General features: G+C 44.0%; 1 protein-coding gene across 1 annotated transcript in view; it reads left to right on the top strand.

The window, feature by feature from the left end:
- UNC5D (unc-5 netrin receptor D) overlaps positions 1-22,957 on the top strand; it is a 794,061-nt gene that overhangs the window by 405,372 nt on the left and 365,732 nt on the right. Inside the window, 3 exon segments of the mRNA XM_030201960.1 lie at positions 5,078-5,177; positions 5,180-5,212; positions 9,091-9,194. Coding sequence (XP_030057820.1) covers positions 5,078-5,177; positions 5,180-5,212; positions 9,091-9,194 — 237 coding nt within the window.

Below are 22,957 nucleotides of genomic sequence, written 5' to 3'. Positions count from 1 at the left end.
GACTGCTAGGGAGTAGGATGGGACCAAAGAATACAAATAAAAAGGCAGACCTGTGTGCAGTACCCGATAGTTAACAATAAGGATTTTAAATTTATGTGATAGAAAAGAGGGAACCGGTGGTGTTGAAAAAGCAGCAGGGCAGCGTGGTCCTTATGCTTGGTATTACACAGGAATTTGATGGCAGTGTTCTGAACAAGCTGGAGGCATTTTAACTGTAAAGAGTGCCTGCCAGCAAAGAATTACAGTAATCAAGGTAGCTCAAAACTAAAGCATGGAGCACAATCTTAATGGCTTTGGCATCATCTGTAAAGTAAAAAAGAGCAGTTGAGGACGTCCAGAATGTTTGAAAGAAGGACGCCCACGCCTTCGTTATACCTCCGCTGACACACACACACATACTCCCCCCCTCCCCCAACAGGGATTGCCAAATTTCAAGGGAGTGGCCTAGTGTTTAGAGCACTGGTCTTGCAATCCAGAGGTGGCTGGTTCAAATCCCACTGCTGTTACTTGTGATCCAAAAATCCAAATAAATAAATAAAGAGGGTGTCAGAGGCATGGATGTCTTTCTTACAGAAGCATCTACATTTTGGACGTCCTCAACTGCCTTCGCAGGGACAGAGGTATAGCAAAGGATATACTCTAAAAAAAAAAAGACAAAAGTTTTTGAAGTTGTTTTTTTCAGGGTGGGAGGTGGTTAGTGACCACTGGGGAAGTCAGGGGAGGTCATCCCCGATTCCCTCCGGTGGTCATCTGGTCAGTTTGGGCACCTTTTTGATGCTTGGTCATGAAAAAAAATGGACCAAGTATAAAGTCGGCCAAATGTTCGTGAGGGACGCCCTTCTTTTTTCCATTATCGGCCAAAGACACCCATCTGTTAACCACGTCCCCATCCCACCTTTGGTACACTGCTGACACGCCCCCTTGAACTTTGGTCATCCCCATGACAGAAAGCAATTGAGGACGCCCAAAATCGGCTTTCGATTATGCCAATTTGGGCGACCTTAGGAGATGGACACCCATCTCCCGATTTGTGTCGGAAGATGGGCGCCCTTCTCCTTCAAAAATAAGCAGGATAGTGACCTTATCCCACACAACTATACATATATTACAACGCTGGCATTGGTTACCCATCACCTATAGAATAGTAGTAAAGGTTAAGATATTGGTCTTGGCCCACAAAGTTCTACATACAGGCCTTCCAGGTTACTTGGCTTCACACGTTGTTCCATATGTTCCAATGTGGTTTTTTATTTGTGAGTCATCAATGATCATAGGTTAGTTCTGCCTGGTCCAGCCAGAGCAAGCTGGGAAAGTACTAGAAATAGCTCTCACCCTTTGGAATAATCTTCCTTTAGAAATTTGCTCAGAGCATACCCAGACCAGTTTAAAAGTGGCCTTGAAAACACACTTTTAAACCACTGCCTTCAGGAGACTGCCGGGGTCCCAGATGAGAGATAGAATTGATTGATTGATGTTTTGACGATATCTGATTTTCCTACCACAGAGTGCTATGATTTCTTTTCTTAATGTATGGCTCTTGGTGTTACTGTATCTTTCCTCTATAATTTTGGAGTTTTTTCTTTAATGTATATTTTATTGTATGTAAATCGCTTTGACTTGCCTGGCAAATTAAAATGTATAAATCATGCTAATTAACAAGTGAAGCTGCAACATTTTTTTTGTTACATTGAAGTAGCATTAAGAAATACAGGATTAAGGAATATTACCCTGATTAAACTTTGTTTAAATCCCTAGACCTCATGAACACCTTTATATCACCTATTTGCACCTCAGAGCTGATGCAAACAGGGAAAATGTTCTTAATTATATGTGAAATCCCACTGTAAAATGAAAAATGCGACCCTTTTACAAAGCTGCGGGAGGGCTAATGCATGGGTAGCATGCACCAAATCGGCATTACCGCCGGGGTAGTGCGTGCATCCGACGGTAATTCTAAATTTAGCGTGTGCCGAAATCCGCAGTAGAAAATGTCTTTCTGTTTTCTACTGTGGGGGCATTCCTGGCGGTAATCGACAGCACAGCCACGTTGGCGCACGCTGCATGGTTACTGCACGGGTAGCGCATGACCCCTTACCACCAAGTCAATGGTTGTCAGTAGGGGAAGAGGCCATAAATAGGGGCACGCTAGTATTAATTTTTGCACACGCCCATTTCCCAGCCCATTAAAACATGGCCTTTTTCCCAGATGTGGTAAAAATGGCCCAGTGCGTGCCCAAAAGACGTGCCCACACTACCGCAGGCCACTTTTTACCGTGGCACTTTAAAAGGACCCGATACATTTTGGGCCTGCCTTAGCCACACCCAGAATATATCCCTTTGAAATCTCTGCATATAAATAGTGGCTTTCTGAAATCTCTCTTCACATATGTAAATGCTGCCATTTACGTGTGCAGAGTTTCTAAAATGGCCTCCTTATTTTGTGGTGATGGAACATTCCCCTATTCTCATGGTCTTGCCCACATAGAGGGGCATAATCGAACAAAAACGTCTATCTCCATGGGCGTTTATCTCTGAGAACGGGTTCCGTGAAGGGGCGGACCGAACCGTATTTTCGAAAAAAATAGACGTCCATGTTTTATTCGACAATTTGTGAGCTGGGCGTTTTTGTTTTTCAGTGATAATGGAAAATGAAAGTGCCCAGGTCAAAAACGAATAAATCCAAGGCATTTGTTCGTGGGAGGGGCCAGGAGTCGTAGTGCACTGGTCCCCCTCACATGCCAGGACACCAACCGGGCACCCTAGGGGGGCACTTTTACAAAAACAAAAAAAAAGGTAAAAGAGCTCCCAGGTGCATAGCACCCTTCCCTTGTGTGTTGAGCCCCCCAAATCCCCCTCAAACCCCACTGCCCACAAGTCTACACCATTACTATAGCCCTAAGGGGTGAAGGGGGGCACCTACATGTGGGTACAGTGGGTTTGGGGGGGTTGGACAACTAAGCATTAAGCAGCACAATTGTAACAGGTAGGGGGGGGATTGGCCTGGGTCCACCTGCCTGAAGTCCACTGCACCCCCTAACAACTGCTCCAGGGACCTGCATACTGCTGCCAGGGAGGTGGGTATGACATTTGAGGGTGAAAATAAAAAGTTGTGAAACATCATTTTTTGTGGTGGGAGGGTTAGTGACCACTGGGGGAGTCAGGGGAGGTCATCCCCGATTCCCTCCGATGGTCATCTGGTCATTTAGAGCACTTTTTTGGGACCTGTTCGTGTGAAAAAAGGGTCCAACAAAAGTGTCCTAAATGTTCGCTAAAAACGCCTTTATTTTTTCGATTATCACCCTAACGCGTACATCTCTCCCTCGGCCGATAACCACGCCGCAGTTCCACCTTCACCACACCTCTGACACGCCCCCATCAACTTTGTCCGCATCTGCGACGGAGTGCAGTTGAAAACGTCTAAAATCGGCTTCGATTATACCGATTTATTCGTTTTTGTGAGATAAACGTCTATCTCCCGATTTGGGTCGAAATATAGGCGTTTTTCTCTTTCGATTATAAGATGGATAGTACATTAAGCATGCCATCACAGAAGGCACTAATCCCTCTTACCCAATGCCAATCCACTGATAGCTGCTCTAATTTAAAGGGAAAGGGGTATGGAAAGGGGACCACTTTGGTTGTACCTCCTTTCTGTGGTACAACCAAAGTGGTTTACATTATTTATATGCAGGTACTTAGTCTCTAGTTGGCTCACAATCTAAGTTATTTTTGTACCTGAGGAAATGGAGAATTAAGGGGTGTTTTTTCTAAGCTGCGGTATAAAGTGTTTTTTCCCCCGTGCGCTAAGGCCAGTTTTACCGCAGCAGTAAAATGGCCAATTTTCCATTTTTCGCATTAATGGCCACGTGCTAATGTTGCTTTGCTTCTTGTTGCTCATCGTGTTTTCTTGCCTGTTTGTGTTTAGGCTGAACAATTTCCAGGACTGTACTCTGCCATGTTGTCAGTATAACACTGAGAAATGAATAAATAATAAATAAAATCATGACAGGAGCAGTCTGGCAGGGAATAAAAATAAGGCCTGTTGTTCACCTTTTCATGCAAATCTACATGTTGGGCCTTCTCTGTGGAATTATTGGATAATTTAATGTTGTGTGATTTTATGCTATATTTTGTTTGTGTACTGCCTTTCTTAACCAAAGTTCAACACAAGGCAGTTTACAAGCAATGAAATACGCAAAAAAAGTACAAGTCTGATATTCAGCAGTCCGCAGTCAGTGTTTTGCTGACTGCTATTGGCATTAAACCCAGAAATTCAGCGCCGGGCCATATCCAAGCACTGAGTTTCCAGAGCTGATGACATGCAGAAAGATAGGACTGACTTTTATGGGGTCCTGTGTATGTGGTTACCTTGGCTGGTAAAGTTCTGATTCCATCCCGAAACGCAACCAAAACAGCCAGTTCACAATTTGGCGCTAGCCAGTTATTTTCAGTGGGACTAATCAGTTAAATGCCACTGAACCATGACAGGTCAGCCCAAACAAGTGATTGAACTGGCCAGGGGCCGTTTCTGGTTTGTTAAATCACTTTGAATATCACCTCCAACAATTACACTCACTTTAAAATGTAGTGGATTCTTTGTCATATTAATTTTTTTACAAATGTGTATTCAGGCTAATTCTTCACATTTTTAAATGGTCTCCTCTGTCTAGCAGAGATACTGCTTCAGTGCAGCTGATTAAAAAGTAATCCTGATGATGGATTGGAAGCCCATTCAGATTTTGTATGGCTATTGCTATTGAAAAGAATGATAAAGTCGTGGCAGTGAACAAAAAGCATGCACGGAATAATATTACTCTTTCTTGGTACTCCCTTCAGCTTGCACATTCTGACCTACTCAGCTGTTAGGATTTTTTTAAATTAGCAGTGTATTTTGTTGTCCATGCAATTAAAGCTTTACCTTGATAAAGAATGGAACTGTTAATTAAAACCAGAATAAGATTTGCCTCAAACCTTCTTTTGATGCTGGAAACAGAACCTGCTCGTCAGCTAATTTGTGTGTGTGTGTGTCTCTCTCTCTCCCTCTCGCTCTTTCTCGTAATATCTACAGTGTTTAAAGGTTCGAGAGGTGTTTATCAACGTAACACGACAGCAAGTGGAAGATTTCCATGGCCCAGAGGATTACTGGTGTCAGTGTGTTGCATGGAGCCATCTAGGGACATCAAAAGCCGGAAAGCATCAGTGCGCATAGCTTGTGAGTGGAATCAGTTGTTAGGTTTTACCAATTCAATCTTCTTTTAAATAAATAAATAAATTAAAAAAATATATATATATAGAAATCTGTAATCAAAAAACGTTCAAGAACTGAAGTCTGAATCCCTGGTGTCCTTAGGATAATATGGAATAGCAAGGAACATAATGAGAACTGTGTAATTCTATATCCTTGGCAAAGTTCTGCATCCCAGGTTATGATCTGTAAGATTGTGTCTGGTACATGATTAGTAAATTCATGTCTTTCTTCTCTCTCTCTCTCTTTCTCTCTCTCTCTCTCACTCTCTCTCTTTCTCTCTCTCTCCCTCTCTGTCTTTGGCATAGAAATTCTCATTAGATTGCACACAATGACTTTTTTCAACAGTGCAGTAGAGAATTATTGAAAAAAGAGAAGCTTACACGGCAGCTCTGTCATTGTGACAGTTTTGTCTATTGTACAGTGTCGACCTGTTGGCGCACACAGCAGTAAAACCTGCAGAATTCAAGGTTCAATCCTATTTCTCCGCTTTCACAATATGACCTTGTTATTGGACCTTCTGTCTTCTCTTTTAGGCACTGTTTTGTATATATATATTTTTTTCACACACACATACCATCCTGCCTCTGAGTTAGTTACTGCTGTACTTGATTCTGTATTAGTTCATCCCTCCACTTCCAGTATTTTATTTTTTATAGGTATCTACAGTATTTTTGTTAGTACACATTCAGGGGTGAATTCTATAAATCATACTTTATTGGTGCAGAACCCCTCCCCACTTAAACGCTTTCTATAAACTGCACCTAAAGTTAGGCATGGTGTATAGAATCGTGCTTAAGTGAAGGGTTGGGTGCACATTTAGGTGTCATTTGCACCAATGAAAATATGGTGCATATACCTACATCTACATTAACTTGCAGAACCCCCTTATTCTATAATTGCTTGCATAACTGGAATCCACACCCACACTCTACCCCAAACGCCCCTGACCCTCCCATTTCTGTGCCCCCTTTTCCAAGACGTGTGTAAATTTAGGCATGGATTATGCACATAAATTTACACATGTACATGTGAATTGATTTCAATTAGTGCCAATAATTGCTTGTTCAAAAAGCCAGTTATTGGCACTCATTGACTTGTTATTCAATTGATTAGCCCGCACAATTTTTGATGACTTTACAGAATGAGGGGGTTAATTCATTAATGTGCCTTTAAAAATGTAGTTGAAGCTCTAGTGACCTAACTTGCACTAACCTGTGAATTAGCAAATGTTATGTCGATCACTGTGGGGGCCAATTGTATAAATTGATACCTCAGTTTAGACCCCACAATGCAATGCCCTAGCGCCAATTCTGTAAAGAGCATCTCGGCACCAAGAAGCCATTATAGAATACTAGTGTGAGGTCAGCATTGACACGCTCATGTTTAGGTGCACTCCCTTACTTCCACATCAATGTCAGGCAAGCGAGGGTACCTAAGTGCATCAAGTGATGCGTGTAATGGGAGGCATGCCCATGGCTCACCCATGCTCCGCCCATACGTATGTCCCTACGGCACTTATACATCACTTTACAGAATAGCACCTGGTACATATGGAGGGGCATAATCGAACGGCGCCGGCGAAATAGATTGCCAGTGATCTATTTTGGCGGCGCCGCAAACAGCTGGTCGGAACCATATTATCGAAAAAGATGGCTGTCCATCTTTTCTTTCGATAATACGGTTTGGACCGGCCAAATGCCAGAGTTCGCGGGTTTGAGATGGCCGCTTTTGGTTTTCAGCGATAATGGAAACTAAAGCGGCCATCTCAACCCCGGCTAATCCAAGGCATTTGGTCGTGGGAGGAGCCAGCATTTGTAGTGCCACTGGTCCCCCTGACATGCCAGGACACCAACCAGGCACCCTAGGGGGCACTTCTAAAAATTAAAAAAATATATATACAAATAGCTCCCAGGTGCATAGCTCCCTTACCTTGGGTGCTGAGCCCCCCAAATCCCCCCCAAAACCCACTCCCCACAACTTTACACCATTACCATAGCCCTTATGGGTGAAGGGGGGCACGCTTTAGAAATGATAAGTAGTAGTAGTAGTAGTACATGTGGGTAGAGTGGGTTTTGGGGTGTTTGAAGGGCTGAACACTTACCACCACAAGTGTAACAGGTAGGGGAGGATGGGCCTGGGTCTGCCTGCCTGAAGTACACTGCAACCAACATAAACTGTTCCAGGGACCTGCATACTGCTGTCAGGGAGCTGGGTATGACATTTGAGGCTGGCATACAGGCTGGCAAAAAAGGTTTTATTTTTATTATTTTTTTTTTAGTGTGGGAGGGGGTTGGTGACCACTGGGGGAGTACGGGGAGGTCATCCCCCATTCCCTCCGGTGGTCATCTGGCGAGTTGGGGCACCTTTTTGAGGCTTGGTCGTGAAAATAAAAGGACCAAGTAAAACCGGCGAAATACTCATTAATGCCATTTTGTTTTTTTCCATTATGTGCTGAGTCCGGCCATCTGTTAGCCACACCCATGCCAGCCCATGTCACGCCTTCTCTATGCCGCCGACACGCCCCCTTGAACTTTCGCCGGCTCGGCGATGGGAAAGCGACGATGGTGTCAAATAATGGGGGTTTTGTTATACCGATTTGGCCGCTTTTGAGAGATCACCGGCCATCTCCCAATTTGGTGTCGGAAGATCGCCGGTGATCCCTTTCGAAAATAAGCCTGATAGGAACCTTATAGTCAATTAATGGCATCTTTGACAAGTCTAGGTGGCACGATGCTGGCATATTTCCCAGTTGAACTTGTTCTTGTTAACTTTGGGGTCCTTTTATTAAGCCATAGTAGGGTTTTAGCTTGCCGTAGAAATCAGTTGGTGGTAAAAGCTGAGACGCCCATAGGAATTTAATGGACATCTTGGTGTTTACCGCCAAACTGATTTCTACCATGAACTAAAAACGCTACCACAGCTTAGTAAAAGACCCTCTTTGATGCTAGGTTTTCTATAGCTGCAGTTTGCTCTGACTTTGACAAAAGAAGGCTTTGTTATTCCAAAGTATCCACACATCGGAGTAACGGATTATATGACTCCTGAGGCAGGCGGTTATCCGACAAAACATGACTCTGTGCTGAGTCTTTTTTGAACTCTTCTTCAGTAAATATAGAGATTGCTACAATTTTCTGGGACTCTTCTTCTCTTTTGGATTGACATTGTCTAATCCCTGCTTTTTGTGGTGTTTTTTAATGTACCTCTAGGTGCCAGCTTATTGAAATGTCCCATGTACGTTAAAATTCTATATCATATATTAAAAATCACTATTAAAATAAATGCGTGAAACTAAGGGACACAAAAAAAAAAACCTGAAAGATGAAACTAACCATTTTTTGTTGCCTGTGCACATCCCTATTTACATCAGATGTCTGAACTCAGAGTATCTGTCCCCAGTCCTGTGCACTTCCTAAAGACAGAAGCAATCAGATTCACTATGCAGTCCAAACTGAATGTGATGACTTTATCTACCAAGACATAGCTCTCACAAGGACTTTCCTTCAAAGTCACATGTAATCCAGTTTCCTGAGATGTCCTGATGCCAGATAGCCATTAATGAACTGCTGAGGGCTATGATTTAATGAGCAAATAGAGCAGTGACATTCTTTTTTCCCTTCAGTGGTGACATCCGTATTATCAGAAAATGGGAGAAGCTCATCACTTCTAAGATCCATCTCCATTGTTGGGAGATTATGTTGTAACTATCCACTATCATAGCATGAAGGCAGAAATTTGCAGAGGCATTCATCTGCAAATCTAAGATCTTCAATTAGACAATAAATTAATCATGTGAAGTTTATATGCATCATTGAGACATAACAGCTGCTCTGCCTTCCTTATAGATTTACGAAAAAACTTTGAACAAGACCCACAAGGCAAAGAAGTTCCCATAGAAGGCATGATTGTTCTCCATTGTCGCCCTCCGGAGGGAGTGCCAACAGCTGAGGTAGGAAATGAATTAAAGATCCTTGCACACTGTTCTGTGACATGGTTGCCATTGAGAATTCAATCTTGATTGAGGTTGTTCAGAGTAGTGGCCTGCTCAACTGATTTGCACAGTCTCCTGGTGTTTGGTTGCTATGTGGATTATGGCAAATCTTGATGACTAGACTTGGTAGGAGGCTTGGATGCTGGATTAAGTATTGGACTTGTAAGAACCAAAGAGGAAGGTAATAGTAGTGGAACAGCCTATTAGTGACGATGGGTGGCCATCTGTGTAAATAGATGTTTCACCAAAGGCAGTGGTAGGAACAGGATTGGAAGTTTGGAAAGAATAGGAGAAGCTGGTGTTGGGAAATGTATATGCATGAATATGGAAATGTATATGTATAGTAGTGGGGAACCAAATGAGATGAAAACTAGGGACGTCATTTGGTCCAGTTAGGTGTCTTCAAACAGTGTGTGCTGCAAAATCAGTTTTCTGTGGTGTCTTTTAGAAGGCCATTCTATAAACCGGCACTCAGATGTTTATCATGCATAGATCTAAATTCTGATTTTGAAAAGCTGAGATATGGATGTCTAAAACTGAAGAATGTCAAAACAGTAAGGGAATGTGATTTGGGTGCATTTTAGGTGGGACTAGAGTGGGTCCAAAAGGTTTCATAAGGGAAATGAACGTCTGTGTCTAAAAAGATGAACCCACGGGGGGGGGGGGGGGCAGAGGTCGATATTCAGACTGTGAGAGTTAGCTGGACTGCCTCCCATGGTCGTGACAAACCTGCAAATTCAATGCTGGGCCATATCCAGTGACCAACATTGAATTTATGGGGTTTGTTTTTTTTGTTTTTTTTTTGGGGGGGGGGGGGGGGGTCTGAACATAGCTGATTAAACCAATATTCATTGGCTGACTGGCAAAGTTATGGCGGCCAAAGATTTATGTGGGTCTATCTGGCTGCTAACTTAGCCGGTCAGCCAATGAACATTGGCACTGGCTCACGTTGTTCAAGCAAGGTCAGGGAGTATCCACAGATGGACAATGAAAACTCTTGAGGAAGCTGCACTCTTAGATGTGGCTGTAGTGTAGTGGTTATACACCAGTTTGAATTCCAGTGGTGACTGGTTCAAATCCCACTGCTGCTCCTTGTGATCTTGGGCAAGTCACTTAACCCTCCATTGTCTCAGGTGCAAAATTAGATGTGAGCCTCCAGGGACAGAGAAATACCCAGTGTACCTGAATGTAACTCACCTTGAGCTACTACTGAAAAAGGTATGAGCAAAACCTAAATAAATAAATGGAGCCAGTGACCAGGCTAGCCGCTGGATTCTATATAGCATGCCTAGTATTCTGTGCTGAAATCCAAGTGTATTCTATAACTATGCATGTGGTGTAACAAGCGAATCAACGTTGATAACAACACTTAACTGGCAATAATTAGAATTTACACACACAAATCCCTAAGCATATTCTATAACACACTGTGTCTAAATTCTAATGTGTGCAGTTCAAAGGGGGGCAGGGAAATGGGCATTTTGTGGGTGTTCCAAAATTTATGCACGTAGTTATAGAATATGGCCCAGTGTGCATAAATTTACACGCAGGGATTTACGCCACGCTCTCATTGGTGTAAATGGACGCACATAGTTTTAGGCGCTGGAATATCAACTAAGCATATTCTATATATTCACGCCTAAATCTAGGTTGCCCCTTATAGAGTATGCTGAGGCTGAAATGTTTACCAGGCGGATTTTGTAGGTGCCATATACAGAATCTGTCCCTAAGTGCTAATATTGCCGAGATAGCTGGCTGTCTCATGCTAAATATTAGCATTTTGCTAGCTTTAGGCTATATAACAGCCAGTGAGCCAATACGGCAGTTAAATAGCGCTGAATATCAGGCAGAGAATGTCCTGGTTCAGAAAAGTGTTCCTATTGAGTGGTGTTGCCACAGGAGAAGATTAGAGGACGTCATTTCCTTTCTCCTTCCAAATGCGAAACTGGCAAGGGATACTGGGCTCTGTGACAGCTTCAGCCGAAATAGACATCTCTGTTTCTAAAATGTGTTCCAGCCACATAAATGTCTAAGTTGCCATTTCATGACATAATTCCCATATGCTGCCACAGAGACGTCTAGTTCCTGTGTGCCGCATAAATATTTTAGATGCCTCTTTTTCTAAAACGGCTGTTCATGCTGCATGTCACTGGCACATAACTGTCCATTCACCGTGCATTTTTGCAACAGGCTCTATGGTGCAGATCGTGTTCTAAGATAATAGAGGAACATCAGGCATCCTGTATTGGACATAATTTGACAAACCTACAAATTACCAAATATGAAGTTAATTTCTGCCTGTTATAAAGTTCTAATACAAGCTCAATTTTTACTAACAAAAAATTTGAAACAAAATGCTAACATGTCTATGAATTATGTATTTATTTATTTTTAAAATTTCTAAGGGGCCCTTTTACTAAGCCACTGAAGCGTCTATGTGCGCCCAATGTGCGCCAAAATGGAGTTACCGCAGGGCTACCGCATGGCTCTTGCTGTAATTTCATTTTTGGTGCGCGGCCATATGCATGGCCGAAAAATTGTTTTCTGCCACGCGTATTGGACCCGCGCAAAGTGCCATTGGCGTTGGTAGGTCATTACCGCCAGGTTACCGCTTGAAACTTTACCGTTAGGTCAATGGCTGGCGGTAAGGTCTCAGATCCAAAATGGACAAGGTAATTTTCATTTTGCCGCACGTCCATTTTCGAAAATTTTTTAAAAGGCCTTTTTTACAGGTGAGCTGAAAATGATTCTGTGCGCGCCCAAAACCCGTGCCTACACTACTGCAGGCCATTTTTCAGCGCAGCTTAGTAAAAGGACCCCTAACCCACTTATACCTAAGCGAGTTACACAAATACATACATAATAAAAGAATCATAAACAAAAATCACACCAATTAAACTACTCTCCCAACCAGCATCCTACATCATCAGTACTACTCATAGAGGGGCATAATTGAACGAAAACGTCTATCTCCATGGGCGTTATCTCAAGAACGGGTCCGTGAAGGGGCGGACCGAACCGTATTTTCGAAAAAAATAGACGTCCATGTTTTATTCGACAATTTGTGAGCTGGGCATTTTGTTTTTCAGTGATAATGGAAAATGAAAGCGCCCAGCTCAAAAACGAATAAATCCAAGGCATTTGTTCGTGGGACGGGCCAGGATTCGTAGTGCACTGGTCCTCCTCACATGCCAGGACACCAACCCGGGCACCCTAGGGGCACTTTTACAAAAACAAAAAAAAGGTTTAAAAGCTCTCCAGGTGCATAGCACCCTTCCCTTGTGTGTTGAGCCCCCCAAATCCCCCTCAAAACCCACTGCCCACAAGTCTACACCATATTATAGCCCTAAGAGGTGAAGGGGGGCACCTACATGTGGGTTTGGGGGAGGGGGGTTTGGACGCCTAATAAGCATTAAGCAGCACAATTGTAACAGGTGGGGGGGGGGATGGGCCTGGGGTCCACCTGCCTGAAGTCCACTGCACCCCCTAACAACTGCTCCAGGGACCTGCATACTGCTGCCAGGGAGGTGGGTATGACATTTGAGGGTGAAAATAAAAAGTTGTAAAACATCATTTTTTTTGTGGTGGGAGGGGGGTTAGTGACCACTGGGGGAGTCAGGGGAGGTCATCCCCGATTCCCTCTGGGGGTAATCTGGTCATTTAGGGCACTTTTTGGGGCCTTATTCGTGAAAAAACAGGGTCCAGGAAAAGTGCCCTAAATTCTAGCTACAAACGCATACTTTTTTTCCCATTATCGGCGAAAGGCGCCCATCTCTCCCTCAGCCGATAACCACGCCCCCATTTCCACCTTCGCCACGCCTCCGACACGCCCCCGTCAACTTTGTACGCTTCCGCGATGGAGTGCAGTTGAAAATGTCCAAAATCGCCTTTCCATTTATACCGATTATTAGTTTTTGTGAGATAAACGTCTATCTCCCGATTGGGTCGCCAATGTAGGCGTTTTTCTTTTTCAATTATAAGCTGGATAGTCTGTCTCTACCCTATAACTGACTATTGTGCCTTATTCCTCACTCAAATCCTCTGGATCTTACCAAAAGGCTTGCATAAAAAATGAGTCTTTAACAGTCTTTTAAAGTGGGTCTTATTTGCACAGAGCTGCAATTGCCCTGGCAGCACATTCCACAACAAAGGGCCACTGAGAATGCCAGGGCTTTTGTACTTGCATAATGTATTTTAGTCATTGCTTCCGCCATTTAATCACACAGCAGATTGTGATAAAGTTCTCCCAGGTTCCTAAACAGTCAATACCTCATTGAAAAGAAATGCTGAAAAGCAACAAATACTTTTTTCGGGTAATCTCTAAAGACCACTGATCAGTTGGTTTTTATCTGTTTTGTATGGCTGGTGTCCTCTGCTCAGCTGCTGTCTTTCTTTGCACCATTTTTGCAAAGCAAATTGGCGTGTCATTTGTCTTGATACTCTAGCGATGTGGAGTATTGAATAGATGCATCACTGAATCTCTGTGTAGGGGTTGAAGGTCACTGGCTCACCAGTACACCACACAGCACATTCATAAATTTAAATGGATGACTGATTAAATGACTGGTTACATAGTCTGGAATTGTATACATGTCTTAAAACATTAATAATGTCTGAAAATAATAAATACAGGAGGAGGCAATTGTGAAAAAAACAAAATGGCCTGGATAATTCAGCAGTTACCCAGGTAAATTGTCCTTGCCATAGCCGTCAGACAGTACATGCACTGTTTTACAGCACTTTACCATGGCAAAAAGGGTTGGTGGATGGAAGGAGAGGTAAAATATGCACCAGAGAGTCAATATTCAAAGCAATTTAAGTGGCCAAAAGCAGCTCTTGGCCGGTTAAATCACATGTTTATAACTAACCACTCGTATTCAATGGCACTTAACCAGATAGCGCTGTTGAAAATGTCCGGTTAGCGACAAACGCAAAACAGCTATTATGTGGGCACTCCAGGGGCAGAGTCAGCACTTCGCTGGTTAAGTGCCAATGTTCAGCACTTAACCAGCCAAGATAACCACATAAATAGGACTGCATAAAAGTCAGCGCTATCTTTATGCGGTTTGCCATAAACGTTTAAGGGCCCCTTTTTACCAAGCTGCGGCAAAAGGGTCTGGCACTGGTGTTGGTGTGTGTTCTACATGCGCGCCGAACCCCCTTTTACCGCAACTGGAGGAGATGGTAAAGCACTTGCCGCATGGCCATTTTGTGGCAAGCCTTTACCGCCACCCATTGAGGTGGCAGGTAAGGGCTCCCGCATTGACCCGGAGGTAACCGGGCAGTGCGCAGCACTGTCTGATTACCGCCGGGTACACTCCAGTGCTACAAAAATAAATAAATGACAGAAATGATGGCGTGCTAGAGGTGGGAAGTACTGCCGGGCTGCTGCAGTAGCCCGGCGGTACTTCCTGTATAGCAAGTGGTAAGCCCATGTTGGGCTTACCGCCGCTTAGTAAAAGGAGCCCTAAGTACTGTAAATCACAATTAACTGGCTATATTTTTGCTAGTTCTGTATACCTGGAAATTAAGTGCTGGACCTCGGATATGGCCCCGGCATTAATTTTCCAGAGATAATGCTGACGGCGGTCAGCAAAAGGATGATCACTACCAGCTGACTATCATTTTGGAATTCCCACACACGTTTTACCGTGTGTACATTGTGCCTGCTGTAAAGAAAGTGCTACGTCTCCATCGGTCCTGAGATGCCTTCTGAAAATTAACTTCCAGGCCTTCAGCTAAAACTGCACAAAGACCTGTTAGCTCACCACCTGATTTCACAATTCCCTTCCCCCCTACCCCCAAATTTATAATATAGCAATTACAACAGACAGAGGCACAGATTGCTAATAATGGTGCTCGACCTAGAGAGTGAGGCTCAGTGAGTCTCTCCATTCAGGGGATGTGATATTTCTTTAAAACAAGGCAGGAAATTTGTGATAGCAATGCAAGCTATCAGCCATACCTTCTGCATGTGTAAGCAGAGCTCAGTTATACACAGCACAACACTTCTAATGAGAACTGTTATCAATTCATGGGACCGAATGTGCACTTTCTCTCCCTCTAGCTCTCTCTCTATAGCGGTGGATTCATTAACACACATTCAGTTCAATAATGCACCTTAAAAAGTGTGTGCAAAATTGATTTAAAGTGTGCTAACCTATGACTTATATGCATACTGTATATTCAATTTACATTTTGTTAAAGTTCCAATCTGCATTCAATTTTTAGTCACATGAAAGTGTGGTGTTCTTAGTGTTTATTGCTGCCTTCCCCTAGGATCTACCTAGACAGCTGTGCAAATACTACATGTAACTTGCTTTAACCTTTGTCTCACTGCTGGTTTTCTGCCTGTTACCACTCAGGGTTTCTTCTATAGGCATGGAATGTATGTGACCCCCACCTGGATTCCTGGGCACTATAAGGGCAATTATAACCTAGACAGCCCATTTTCACACGTTTCACATGCATAAGTGTTTAGAGTACTATCATTTATCATTTATTCAGGCTTAATACACCACCTAGTATTCAGACATGTCAAGGCAGTTTGCAATGTATAAAATAAATTTAAAAGAATGAAAAGAACACAGTAAATAAATAGGAAAGATCATAATATCTGCAAGAGCACAGCAATCAGTACAGACACCGTTTATACTCTGGGACAAAGATCCTGGACTCAGCTAGTCACCAACATGTCTAACCACTTTAACTGTTCTTCTGAGTTAGTTGGGAAATGCTGGTTGAAAAAATGGTTTAACTTGGGAGGGAGTGCAAGGAGTATACTAGTCTAAAATAATTTATAGAATGAAGAAAGTTGGTAAGAACATAGAGGATGGTAAGGGATGATAGATAGGTAGAAATACCGGTATACAGAGCTTTGTATCTTAGTGATAATATTTTACATTTAATTCCATTACACAGCTTCCTGCTATTCCAGAACCTGTGGGACAGTTATGTCCATCAATCAGCAGGTGAATATAGAGAACTGAAAACTGAGCTGAAACATACCTTTCTTGGCATCCAGTTCAGCTCCTCAGTATTTTCTGTTTCCAGCAGGTGGATGGACACAGTTTTCAGCCTTTGGTTATGAGTGATTGCTTCTGGTCTAGTTGGTCAACTGGTGTCGTGTTGAGCTTTTCAGGTGGCTCGACTCTGCAGAGTCATATCTGGAGGTCTTCAGATCCTTGTCTCTGGTGCCCTGCAAATTTACTTTTTCCCTTCTTTCACCTCTCCCTGTTTCCTGTGAAGCTCTCCTTTTCCTGCACAGAAACCTTAAATAAAAAAAAGAAAAGAGAAGGAAATGAGTTTACTGAAGAGCATAGGTATGAGTATCAGTCTTGATCCTTTCTCATCTGAGGTAAGACTTGTGGAGACTGTGAGCTTGGGGGAGCAACTGGCAGTGATAAGTCCAACTAAAGTTTGACCCAGAACTGCTTGGAAGGCTGCAAGTTCTACTTGGTGCAGGGGAGGGATCCTGATTCACCACTTGAGATTATGTTGTACTGCACTTCTGACAGTCGGAGTGAATAGCAACTCCTGTGGAGGCAGTTAAATGGTGTTCCCACTGTGGGACGAGGTGTTGCAGTGCGTGCAAGTCAAAATCCTGCAGGACACGGAGTAAAAGGTTGGCGGCAGTAAATCTTCGGATTTGGCACAGCATCCGAATATAAAGGGAGCTTTGGGCTCTCTAGCAGGGCCGGTGTGCAGTTTAATGAAGGAGAGCACGGGAGCAGGCCCCATTTTGTTGGGGCTCACTGGCAGTGAGGAACAGCCTCTGTCTGATCACATGCAAAGCACAGCTGCCGTTTTCCAGCCTCAGGGCCCAACAGAGCATTCAGTTGCATTGGGATCTTGTTTTCTCTGGAGTTTATATTGCTGCAAAGATCAGTTGCCCTCTGGCTTCTAAGAGATCTTGTTTTGGCCTCCAGGAATAGACAGATGAGGCTAGCTCTGCTTCTCCCTCCTTATCTGATGAGACCTTGGTCTGTTCAGAGGAGCCATGATTGAAGGAGCTGTTAGAGGAGGGAGAGTTCCCTCCTGAGGGGGATGATCTGAAAGTACTGAGATTGTTTCATAAAGAAGAGCTCGGTACTCTTATTTCTGAGGCACTGGTGGTGCTTTGCATTGAGGAGCCTTCTGCTTTGGCGTCAGGAGTTCCATCTTTGTTGATTATGAGCGGACTTAGAGGAAATTATTACAGCAGAATGGGTTTCACCAGATGTAGGGCTAAGAGTGGGATGAGCCAGTACTCGCTTTTACTTGTTGGTTCTGGGGAAGAAAGATAAATTGCATCTTCCCAGGGTAGACTCCCTTGTTACAGTGATGACTAAGAAGACCACCTTGCTGATGGAAAGGGGCATTGCCCTAAAAGATCTACAGGATTGGAAGCTAGAAGGCTTACTGAAATAAGCCTTGGAAGTGTCCTCTTTGGGCCTTTAAGCGACAGGGTACAGCTTGTTCATGGCAAGAACATGCCTGAAGTGGCATCAGCAGTCTGCAACATAAGATGGGTGCCATAATGCCCAGCTGAAAGTGGGATTGGCCTACTTGGTGTATGCTATTTATGACATGTTATTGGGTATGGCCCGCAGTATGTCTTTGGCTGTCACAGCACATCGTCTACTCTAGTTGCGTCATTGGGCAGCGGATGCAGTTTCAAAGTGATGTCTAGTAAAACTGCCCTTTCAGAGAAAATGGCTATTTGGAGAAGATTTCAATAAGTTGGTAAAAGAACTAGGGCAAAGTAAACCACAGTGGTTGCCTGAGGATAAGCTATAAGCATCTGGTCATCTAATTTCAGGGGGCTCTCGATTTCAAGATAGTAGACGGTATCAGTCTGGTTGTCATGGTCAGAAAATCCTCCTTTCAGTCAGCTAGAGCACCCAATGCCTCCCAAGCTTCACAATGATGCAAGGCTGGTCCACTCTTTCGCTGGTGGGAGGATGTCTTCAGGAGTTTCGAGAAGAGTGGACCAAAACCAAGTCAGACCTGTGGGTTCTAGATAGTCTTACAAAAGGTTACAAGTTAGAGTTCTCCTGCCTGGTTGCTCCTTTCTTCATGCAATTTCCTTGTCAAAAGGGAATCAAGATGGTCGAGGTTTAGGCCACCATAGATTCTTTGCTGGCACTCGAGGCCATTGTTCCAGTTCCCTAGGCTGAACAGTGACAAAGCAAATAATCCGTCTACTTCATTGTCCCAAAGAAGGAAGGCATATTTTGCCTGATCTTAGGTCTAAACCACTGCCTCCAAGTGTCTCACTTTCACATGAAAACACTAAGAGCAGTCATGGCCTTGGTTCAAGCAGAATTCTTACCACCCCTAATATCAAAGGTGGTCTACTTGTATATACCCATATAGCCATTGCATTAGAGGCTTCTACATTTTGTGGTGCTGGGCCATCACTTCCAGTTCAGGGCTTTGCCCTTTGGTCCCACCATGGCACCAAGAACATTTACAAAGGTTATGGTGGTGGTGGTGGCCTTCCTTCGGCACCAGGGAAACAGAGTTCAACAGTATCTCGATGACTGGCTCATTCATGCATCATCCTATTTGGATAGCATGGTGGCAACAGACAAAGTTGTCCATCTTCTGCAGTCATTGGGTGATGAATTTCAAGAACAGCAGACTAACTCTATCACAAATGCTGGATTATCTGGGCATTCTATTTGACAGAGCAAAGGAGAGGATCTTGCTCACCGAACATAGGTGATCGAAGCTGATTCAACAGATTTGTCTTCTCCTTAGTCAAGGCAGGCCCAGGATTTGGGACTACATGCAGATTCTTGGGTCAATGATGGAAGCAATGAAGTGGTGCCATGGGCAAGGGCTCATATGCAGCTATTACAGACGTCTCTTCTCAACTGCTGGTCTCCTGAGTCACAGAATTACAACCTTCATTTTCCTTGGACACTGTTTGGCAGACGGAGCATGCGGTGATATTGTCACCCAGGAATTTGACCTTTGGAGCTCCCTTGCTGATAATACAATGGGAGGTGGTGACGACTGATGCCAGCAAGTCAGGTTGGGGAGCTCATTGCAAGCTCCATCTGGCACAGGGCACCTGGATGGAATAGGAGTCTCAGTGGTCAATAAATTTCTTGAAACTCAGGGCAGTGCAGAATGCCTTACGTGACTTTTCTCCCTTTCTGGCTAGGACCCGTGGTCCGAGTTTTCTCAATAAATGTGATGGAAGTGGCTTATATCAACAAGCAAGGCAGGATCCAAAGTCATCTGATAGCAGGGGAGGCAGTTTCCTTCATGAGTTAGGTAAAGAAAAATCTTCTCTGTTTGTTGGCAGCTCACATTGCTGGGTCATGGAATGTGGAAGGTGGACTTTTTCAGCAGGCACTTCTTGGACCTGGGAGAATGGAAACTATCCAGACAGGGTTTTCAGCTGAGAGTGGACTGATGGGGGTTATCTGCTTCAAGACTTGATGCAATGAAAAGGAATGCTAAAGTGCCCAAATTCTTCAGCCGTTGCAAAGAACTGGGCTTGTTGGGAATAGATGCCCTACTGTAGCCCTGGCCAAAGATACGTCTACATATGTCTTCCCTTTTGGCCCATTGTAGACCATATATTGAAAAGGATCACATTGCACCGGGGTTGAATAATTCTCATAGCCCCATATTGGCCACAGAGGCTGTGGTATACGAATCTGATTCGACTGCTGAATGGGGATGCTCTCCATTTTCTGCAGGTGCACTGTCTACTGAAGCAAGGTCCAGTGCTTATGGAGGATTCGTGCCCCTATGGTCTTATGGTTTTGCATAGAACCAAACATATGAACATAATATAAGAACATAAGAATAACCATATTGGGTCTAGCCCAGGGTCCTCTTTCCAACAGTGACCAATCCAGATCACAAGTACCTGGCAGAAACCCAAATAATAGCAACATTATATGCTACCAATCCCAGGGCAAGCAGTGGCTTCTTCATGTCTTTCTCAATAGCAGACTATGGACGTTCCCTCCAACTTTTTTTTTAAACCCAGATATGCTAACCACTGTTACTACATTCTTTGACAAAGAGTTCCAGAACATAACTTGTTGAGTGAAAAAAACATTTCCTCCTATTTGTTTTAAAATATTTTCATGTAACTTCATTGAGTGTCCCCTGGTCTTTGTACTTTTTGAAAGAGTAAAAAATCAATTCACTTCTACTTGTTCTACACCAGTAAGGATTTTGTAGACCTCAATCATATCTCCCCTCAGCCATCTCTTTTCCAATGTGAAGCTAACCTCTTTAGACTTCCTTGTTATGTGAGCAGTCCCTTATACAGTCTTCAGGCCTATACAAGGGACTTGATATATATGTCTTTATAGAGTAGCCTCAAAATAGGTGACTATCCAGCTTATTTTCGAAAGAGAAAGTCACCCATATTTCGACCCAAATTGGGAGATGGGCGTCTTTCTCCTGTGGGCGAACAAATCGGTATAATCGAAAGCCGATTTTGGTAGTCTTCAACTGCACTCCGTCGCAGGAACAAACAAAGTGGATGGGGGCGTGTCAGAGGCGTGGTGAAGGTGGGACTAGGGTGTGGTTATCGGCCGAGGAGAGATGAGCGTCTTTAGCTGATAATCAAAACAAGAAGGGCGTTTTTGACGAGAATTTGGTCCGTTTTATTTGGACCCTTTTTTTTCAGGTCCCAGTCCCCAAAAAGTGCCCCAACTGACCAGATGACCACCGGAGGGAATCGGGGATCACCTCCCCTGACTCCCCCAGTGGTCACTAACCCCCTCCACCAAAAAAAAAAACACTTTACAAACTTTTTTCCCAGCCTGTATGCCAGCCTCAAATGCTGTACCCACCTCCATTACAGCAGAATATGTTCTATCCTCTGACAGCCTTTCCCTGGTTCTGATGTGGCTCTCGGGTGAGTGTGACACCTTTTCTGTTATGCGCACTGCAGAGTCACATCAGCAATGCATTATGGTGGGTGTAGGGTATTGGGCTCCGTGATTCCACTAGCTTGTGTTAAATGCTCACGATATTGGTAGTTGGTAGGCTCTACTCCCATGGTGCTTTTCCCTCTGCTTACTGGGTCAGAGCGTGCCCTGTTTTGTTTCTGGTAGTCCATGAGGTAGTGGCCATTTTTGTAAGCCAGTTTTAGCTCCCTTTCATGTGTTACCCATGTTACTGAAAGTGGGCATTGTACAGCATTCTGCCAGCTCTGACCTACTGCTAATCTCAGTACCAGGGAGACTCTTTGCCAGTGGGGCACAACCTCTGATCTGCAGTTAACTGTGAGTAAACATGCTTATTCCAATAAAGGACGTTTTCGGAGATATTAGTCTTCAGGTGTCAACTTGTGTGCCAAGGTTCTACAGCAGCAACAGGTCCTAGAGGCCTGGAGCACTTTTAGTGGGTACCGCAGTGCACTTCAGACAGGCGGACCCAGGCCCATCCCCCCTACCTGTAACACTTGTGCTGGTAAATGGGAGGCCTCCAAAACCCACTGTACCCACATGTAGGTGCCCCCTTCACCCCTAAGAGTTATGGTAGTGTTGTACATTTGTGGGTAGTGGGTTTTGGGGGAGGGGGTTGGGGGCTCAGCACCCATGGTAAGGGAGCTATGCATGTGGGAGCTGTTTCTGAAATCCACCGCACTGACCTCTAGGATGCCCAGTTGGTGTCCTGGCATGTCAGGGGGGCCAGTGTACTATGAATCCTGGCCCCTCCCACGACCAAATGGCTCGGATTAGGACATTTTTGAGCTGGCCGGTTTTAGTTTCCATTATCGCTAAAAAAAAAAAAAAAAACGCCCAGCTCAGAAACGAACAAATCCATGGCATTTGGTCCGTACAAACCATATTTTCGAAACAAAAAAAAAGACACCCATTTTTTTCGAAAATATGGTCTGTCCCTCCTCTTCACGTACCGGTTTTCGGACATAGACGCCCATGGAGATAGGCGTTCACGTTCTATTATGCCCCTCTATGGAGCTCATTTTCGAAAGAGAAAAATGTTTAAAAAGTTTCAAAGCAGCATTTGGATGAAAATCTTCTCAAAACATCCAAATTTGGTATTTTCAAATCCTGTTTTGCAAACGTCCATCCATGCAATTCGTCTGTAGTACATCCATACCACAAGCAAGGGGGCATGTCAGGGGAGCTTCCAATGTGGGACCAGGGTGGGCCCAGGGCACGCACAACACGTGGACATTCTACAGCCAAAACCTAAGGGGTATGGGTATTCTGATTCAGTCATTGCTATGCAAGGGTGTGGAGGACATTCGAGGGCTGTTGTTCTTAGTGCAGACTTTCTCCCTTCTCTGCTCATATCACACACATCCTTGCACTGGATTCTCTAAAATTCAAGTTGCGGCTTTGGTCTGTTTCAGGGGACAACTAAAGAAGATGTGTCTTGCAGCTCACTCGGATATTGTTTGATTCTTGCGGTGAGTGGGCCACTTGCAACCTCCCTTTTGTATGCCTTGTCCATAGTGGAGGCTTAATTTAGTCCTTTGGGCTCTTCAGAAGCATCCACCACTCCAGAAGGCTTCCTTGAAAAATCTTACACTAAAGACAACGTTATTGGTGGCTGTTGCTTTGGCACATCTCTTGTTGGGATCCATTTCTCCACTTTTCATAGGCAGGGAACTCCATGCATATGGTTCATTCCTTTCTTCCAACAGTGGTATCAGCATTTCATCTCAATCAATCAATCTGTGGAGCTTCTGTCCAGTCACAGAGAGTATGAGGAGGCTCAGTTTTCTTCCT

This window comes from Microcaecilia unicolor, chromosome 4 (genome assembly GCF_901765095.1).
Source record: "Microcaecilia unicolor chromosome 4, aMicUni1.1, whole genome shotgun sequence".
Taxonomy (NCBI): domain Eukaryota; kingdom Metazoa; phylum Chordata; class Amphibia; order Gymnophiona; family Siphonopidae; genus Microcaecilia; species Microcaecilia unicolor.
This window is presented reverse-complemented; position numbering and strand designations above follow the sequence as displayed.